The 7,658-nt window shown below is 51.8% G+C and overlaps 1 protein-coding gene across 1 annotated transcript; it reads left to right on the top strand.

Moving 5' to 3' along the window:
* The first annotated feature begins 510 nt into the window (after positions 1-510).
* LOC139050355 (uncharacterized) lies at positions 511-2,392 on the top strand. The gene is made up of 2 exons (XM_070526592.1): positions 511-1,438; positions 1,518-2,392. The coding sequence occupies exons 1-2, from the start codon at positions 511-513 to the stop codon at positions 2,390-2,392; spliced, it is 1,803 nt and encodes a 600-aa protein (XP_070382693.1).
* Positions 2,393-7,658: the final 5,266 nt, after the last annotated feature.

Genomic DNA, 7,658 nt, shown 5'->3' with positions numbered 1-7,658 from the left:
GAAGCTTCCACTGTGCTAATCACGACAAGGACGGTGTCATGCCTGTGGGAGGAGCCTAGTAGAGAAAACTTGCATTTCGAGTTAACTTTGCGCATGCATTACTCTTATTGGTATCGTCGCTTCGCGCCGTTAGAAAGCGGTTACCGGCCCGCCTATCGACACCCACGCAGTACTGGGCCCTATTACGTAAAACTATTCCAATATTTTTTTATTCCAATCTCCTGACGTCACATTTGCGTAATCACCAACGCAAGCACCGGGCGGTCACCTGCAGGGTTGTCCAAAAAGACCAATCAAACGCTCTCCTCGTTCATATGAGGGAAGACGCTCCCGGACCTTCGAAGCGAGCGGTCGCATCGTCCCTCGCTCCGACGACTACGGCTCGCCCGCCACCTCTCGCGCGCGCACGTGTCAGCCTTCGACCGCGCTCATGAGCGCAGCCCTTCTCAGGGCTCGCACGGCAGCTGGCACGATCTCCTGAGCCACGCTACTACACGGAGGCCCCATCTCATGGGGGACGCTCCGAAGCAGCAGCATCGGAAGAGGCCGAAGAAGTCAGCTCCTGGCTTCGACTCGGAGCACCGACGGGCCCGGCATCGCCAGCCGCGTGGACAACAACCACGCACCGGCGGATCGCCTCCCGCGTTACGATGGAAGCGCGGGCTGAAGGCACGTACGCTGCGTGCGCTGTCGGCTGATTCGACGGACTCCACGCCGTCATGCCCGCCTTCACGAGAGAGTGCGACGCCGACAGCGCGCGCCCCATCATCCTCGGACACTCCCTTCCGCGCATTTCCATTTGATGTGCCGAAGACGACTTCCAGCGGCCACGACGTCGCACCGTCCGCTTCAACGGACACCACCGCAGAGGCCCCCACTTCGGCTGCCTCCACCGACGACGGTGCCAGCTGCGCATCGATCGGCGACACCGACGAGAGTGCCAGCAGCTTCTTCTTGCCAACCGCAAGCATGATTGGTGCCGACACTTCGTCCTCCCGTACGGACGCGACGACCTCGCCCGAGGCATGTCCTGTCCGGCCCGATTCCCCATCACTGTCGTCGCCGGCGGCCTGCTCGTCGCCCCCGCTCACCAACACCGAGACCACTCCCCCTGCGGCGGAGAAGGGCTCACGCTCGGCGGCGGTGGCTGCTTCCGTCGACGACGACAAACCAGCTGACGGCCCCACGTACAACGAGAGCCGGCCGAGAGCGCCCACCCCTGCCCCAGCTGCTGAGGGAACAGGGGAGCTCATACAGCGAAACTCTCCGCTGCTGCTCGCGGCCGCTGAGGATACCCAAGCCTGCCAGCCGGCAGCGGTGCAGCCAAAACAAGCCGCAGGAAGGAGACGCCGTCACCGACGGCTCGTCGACTTCGAGCCGCACACCCCACCCGTTGACGACGGCGTCGCCCGCGATACCGACGTCACGGTCCTCTACCGTCCGTCCCACCGGGCGCAAAGCGACTTTCCTCGCACTCTCACTGGACGGTATCGCTGCCCAGCTCTCCCCTGTCCCAGGCGTGAGACGCGTTCGCGTCAACTTCCGCCGGAATGTGGTGGCTGCCGACGTGATGCGCGGTGCCGGCTTGGCGCCCCTCCTCGAAGTGTGCGACCTCGGCGGCGTGACGGTGCACCCCAAGGCACTACACAACTCCTGTGTGGGTGTCATCCATGGGGTCGACCCTTCTTTCGACGCCCGCACAGTGCGCGAAAACCTGGAAGCGCCCGTCGCGGTGCTGTCATGCTCGAGGAGTGGCGCCAGCGGCACCGTCACTTTCGTCGGGAGTGTCGTGCCTCCAAGCGTGCGGCTTTTCAAGCAGCTGCGCGCCGTTCGTGCCCGTCTTCCTCGACCGCTACAGTGCGACCGCTGCGGCGTTTTCGGACACGCCGGCGCCACCTGTTTCCGCGACGCCCGCTGCCTCCGCTGCGGTGAGTCGCACCCTACAGGAGACTGCCCCGCGGAGAAGGCACGCTGCGTAAACTGCGGTGGCCGACACCCTTCGACAGAGCCGAGCTGTCCAGAGTGGCAATGCGAAAGGAAGGCGGCCGTGTTGTCTTCATCCGAGCGGCCCCTTTCGAGGAAGAAAGCGCTTGAGCTGGCCGGCGCCACATCGCACGAGTCGCATTTAGCCTCTCCTTCGACGCCTGCTCGCACCCCGCAGGGCCGATCTTACAGTGACACCCTGCGTTGCCGCAACACCCAGACGGCCGCTCCTGAGCCGTCACGCGGCCCACAAACCGCACCAAGCAGCGACTCCAGGGACGCACTCATAGCCGCTCTCGCGGCTGCACTCCGTGCCGTGTTGGTACAGTGCCCAGCCATTGACAGCAACGTCCGACAGATGTGCGACGCGGCTATCGCCGCGCAGGAAGCTCTGCTTCACCACGACTAGGAGCGTCACCGCGCCTTATAAGCGAATGTAAACAACCTGCCCACGCGCGCTGTCTGGGCAGCCGCCGCCGCGTCTATTTCACCCTTCTTTCGATTCCCTCTCCCTCTTGTGCAGTGCGGTTGAGGTGTCCTCATCTGAGAGACAGTTACTGCTCTGCACTTTACCCCAATTATTTCCTTCCACAACAAGAACCTCTCTCTCATAGGAGGTAACTTTTGTTTCCTTGAAAAACGAATAACATTGCCTACACTAAGCGCCTTGTAGTATCTAATTGGCCGTCAAGAGGCGAGGAGAACGCTTAAGTGGAGAGGGACTCGATGGGGCAGAGCCAGTGCACTGAAAATCGATTACCGGATGAACACGGTGGTGCCGGTGTCAGCGATTGGTCCGCATTCATTAACATAGCTTGCGGTGTATGGTCAAAAATCGCAGCGGAATGCAACGGAAGCTTAAGAATCACGCCAAAACGGATCCTAAGCGAAGAAGAGTTGGCCGAATGAGGCCGTACAGTGCCTAAACGGTTCAAAAACGTTACACGGCCACGCAAGAAGCTTTATTATACGCAAATAAACCCATGCTTTTTGGCAGGTGCGAGTAGCCGGCGCCTGAGCGATCGGCGGCAGCCATGTTTTATTCCTTTCGGAACGGGGAAGCCTGCGGCTATTCAGAAGAAAATTCAGTTTGGTTCGGCATATTAATGCAGCTTTATTGAGTACACGTCACTTTGACGCGGTGAGTTTTCGAGGTTTTGTGACGTCGCGTGACAGGCAGGTCAAGTGGGTGCGACCCGAAAACTTTTGAGCAATAGCCGGGGGCTAATGGGGAAAAGGTTTCAAATGAGAAATAACTGTATTTTTTTTTGGTCACATCATGCATAATCAGTGTGAACACAACATATCATCTTGGGAGGTATAGCAGTATTCGTGACGTCGCGTGAAAGACATGTGTAGTAGGGGTGGCCAAACAAGTTTTTGACCAATCGTGGAGGGCTGATAGCAGAATTGGAATAGAAAAGTTTGGAATAGTTTTACGTTATAGCGCCCCTGTTAAAGAATCGGTTCAGTCTTTAGTGTATCGTTGCGACCTTCAGCGTTAGGAACTTGCGATCATTTACATTCATGAAGTTTAAGTTTACGTTTATTATTTTTTAAAGAGTGTTAGTCTGTTAGGGATTATAAACAAATGATTGTCCCAAAATGAAAGACTGCAACGGTACCCTCGGAAGCGAAGCCACATTCTGTGTTTTTAATGCAGATTGTCTATGGACATATAAAGTCAATGTGGTTTGTAACGTATTTTTGGAAGGCTATATCATTAACAGAGTGTTTCAGCATTCTTCTGAAAAAATGACAATAACATAATTGCGAGCTGAAGATAGTGTTGTATAAAATCGGCTTACCTTTAATTGGTAGCCAATCTTCGCAATGACCAAGAAAGCCCACAACCGTTGATGGTAGCGAACATTATTTTTTTGAAATGGTTATTACATGACTTCTGTTTCTGAAAAACATACAACTATGATTTTAGCATGACAGGATAAATTATTAGGAAATTAATATGGAAAACCGATATCGTTACATTGCATGCTGTATGTATGTGGGAAGAAAAGGACGACCAGCGTTTAAAATATTGTAAAATTCTTTCACAAATGTATTTCTGATGTCCTGTCATTCTCCTTCCGTGCGCTGTAGTTCGCACTAAGATGAAGCACTAAAAGCCAGCTCTGAAACCCTATTATACAAAAATTGCATGCTCCCAAAATACATGAGAGGGTACAAATTACAGGGTTCTACGTTGTAAAAGCGAAAAATACGCCAATACTGATAAGAAGTTACGGTTAACGACGCATACCAATTACCTGCGTTCTTAACTGCTCACAAGCTCTCATACATTCTGATCATATACATTGTTGTGATATGTTCAGGTCCAGCGTAACTGGTGATGGTTCTCAAATTGCATATTTAATTCAGTGTTTTGTATTTGTTGTCCTACTTTAATCGTGATTTCACATTTTGTAATGTAAACGTTTTTCGTTATGCCACATTATCCACACCCCAGTGTTCACTTTGTTTTATCTACGTACCATGACTTATGCGACAGTTTTTCTTTCCCTTTCTGCTGTTAACAACAATGCGATGCTAAATCTCAAAATGATCCGAATTGCTATATTCGGTGTCATGACCTGCATCGGCAGGTTTGTGAGACTATATTAGAAACGTTGGCTTTCACAGCGTAAGCGGTTATGGGCTCATTCCAAAAGCCGTTTCGGGTGGCGATGGTGTCCGCCACCGCCGCCTGCGCCGCTAGCTTCCGGTGTGTGTTCCGGCTATTACCGGAAATGAGAAAAAGTTACAGGCCTGCGCAGCACACATAGCACATCCACAGCGTAAAGTGGAGGAGTGGCAACATAGGAGGCAACATTTTCGGCACCACGCACATGTCTTCGCGGCAAAGCATCTTCGCGTGGTTTTGACGAGAACGATATGAACTGCCCGCCCATCGTTTCCGGCGAGCTGCGGCTTGTCCTGCTTTCTATATAGTGGTATGCTGAGCCGGATGTTGCCTGGTTGTACCCACGCGCGTAGTTCTACCAATCGCTTGTTCAGGTTCGTCTCGTGTGAGTACGTGCAATACCGTGCACTGAAGGGTAAACACCCTTCCGATATCCGGATCGGAAGGTATCCGGATAACGGTATCCGGATAACGTGGATCACATGTCATATCCCTCGACCCATGGCCGTTGACCAATTTGACCATTGGGATAGGTACTGTTGAGGACGGGCCACAAGATATTAATTGGCTGAGGCCACTTATTGCTGAGTATTGCATAGGTAATTATCGTAACGTCGCAAATTTTGCTCGTAGGTGCGAAAATTTCTCTTAGCCTAGAGGCTGGCAATCCGTACACTCGAATGGTAAACGCAGCTTTACTGGGATTTGTATTTCTCTATTTATAAAAATCGGGCGCGATTAAACTCCCTACATACACATTATATGTAAATAATTATATATATATATAACGCGTAAGGAACCACGAGGGCTCTATTTATGTTATTCACGACCTCATAAAGCCAGCATGCAAAGAAGCCAAGGAAAGTGTGCGGGTGATTAGCTGTGACCGGACGGCAAATTCACAAGTTTCGCACTAAACATGAGACTCACGATGATATGTGCTATAGAGACGCCATCAATTTGTCTACATAACTTTGGTATTTATGGGCCCTAGGAATCACCCTGGGAGAGCTAGCCGAGACCACTCAGAGCAATGGCGGGCGGATGTTGAACACCTTTTTTTTTGCAGAACGGCGTCACGTAACACGTGAACTTAAGCGAACAGACACGTGGGTGAAGCCCTCGCATGCCACCTAAAGGCAGCAAGGTGGCCCGATTCAAAGCCCTCGCTATGATGGAACGAGAACAGAAACTGTATGACTCGATTTTTCGGATTGACGACCACATTCAGCCGGGAGTCCTATACATATATATGAAATTTAAAAATATTGCTCCACAAATATGCTGCTTAGTTCCTACTAATTGCAGAGGTAGGGTGTTAGCAGCCGTTGTATTGTAGGTGTTGCTAACCTTAAATACTTTAAAATCTTGAAAGAGGAAAAATATCGAGCACAGAGCTGTAGTGCATTGCCATAAAAACATTTAACTCTTCTTAAAAAGCATGGGACTGCGTCAAGTACTGGGTATTATGACCCATGTTTCCCCTCACATTTCTTATGATCTCCTCAGATCCGATGGCTGCTCAGGAGTACAGCTTTTGAAGCCGATTCTCATTACCCACTGTATATTATGAGTGGAAAAACACCACTAATTGGCTAAAATCATACATCGCGTTGTACGCTGGCCCGTTGATGCTGCATAGACTACTTTTGTCTGAACTCGCAATAATGGAGAAGCACCTGATGGTTGCATTTTGTAATAGCTGACGACACAATGGCGTCAACCGATTTGGCGTTACATTTCTCAAAAGCTTACAGCAGTAATTCGCCCAAAGCGCTCTAACACAGTGTCGCATGCTTTTGACATTGAATAGGGGTTGGATATGCTACGTAATTTCAGCGAAGCTAATCCTGAAAATAAATAAATGTCATGTACCCAATATGGCACAATGGTCCTGAAGCGGCTAGACAAGCTGCTTCACGCTAAATATATTGGCTTGTGCTCAGCCAACATATTTCTGTGCAGATGTCCGAGCTGCTGCCATGTACGTTCGTGGAGGACTTCCCAATGGTACATTGCCCCCAGATTATTGCCAAATAGAATTCTTGACGTACTGCTTCAGGATAATTTACAAGCCGTACAATTGGAACTGCTCTGTAAGTGGGGGACGCCAGGGGGCGCCGAATAGTGCGGACGCACAAACATCGGCTCCTGCTTTTTCAAATGATCTTGGTGATTTTTTTTTGCCAAATCCTGGAAAGTTGTGCATCATTCGACGCAGTATGTAGCAAGGAACCAGCCCATACTGGACTCTTGTCGATAGGTGAGCTCTTCGACAATTTGAGAGACTTTGAACTACCGACCAAGGTGTTCGTCGGCTCACCCTACCGGACGCAGCCTAGCGTCGGCGCGGCGTCCGTGGTAAGCCACGGCCTACTCGGCGTTGTGGGGCGAAATGCCTGAAGTTGAGATGGTGGAAGGGGTCGAGATCGACCCCGCCGAAGCAAATTGCCCGGGCTGGACCACAGCAGTGGGCAGAAACAAGAATGCTCGACCGGAGACGCCGAAGTCGACGGCCAGCACGGAGACGCACAATGGCGGGAAAGGTGGCCGCCGCACGGCCACCCGACAGAGCGCGATGAAGCAGCTCGTGAATGCCTCAAGACTCCCGAAAATGCCTCGGGACCATATACGCATCATCGTCAGACCAAGAGGAGGCTTCGACGTTAAGAAAGTCAGTACCATTCGATTAGCCCAAGCTTTGGCCATGGCGGCGGCCTTAGCTCCGGACGAAGTTGGTGAAGACATTATATGCCCCAACGCTGCTCAGAACATTCTGGTCGTTTCTACGCCAGTGAGGAAGAACGCGTGTGCCTACGCGTCCGTTCAGCAGATACACCTCAGGGAAGGCAAGTACGATGTGGCAGCTTATTTAGCCGCCTCGGACAACACAGTCAAGGGAGTCGTTCGCGGCGTCGACGCCGACTTCAGCGATGCTCAGCTGCGGACAATGATTGTCAACCAACGGAACTCGAAAGCGCTCGAGGTGAGACGCATCAAGACTACTTCGACGGTGGTGGTGCTCTTCGAATGT

Source organism: Dermacentor albipictus, chromosome 10, assembly GCF_038994185.2.
Source record: "Dermacentor albipictus isolate Rhodes 1998 colony chromosome 10, USDA_Dalb.pri_finalv2, whole genome shotgun sequence".
In the NCBI taxonomy this organism is placed as follows: domain Eukaryota; kingdom Metazoa; phylum Arthropoda; class Arachnida; order Ixodida; family Ixodidae; genus Dermacentor; species Dermacentor albipictus.
The sequence above is the reverse complement of the archived record's forward strand: the minus strand, read 5'-3'. Positions and strand labels throughout refer to the sequence as shown.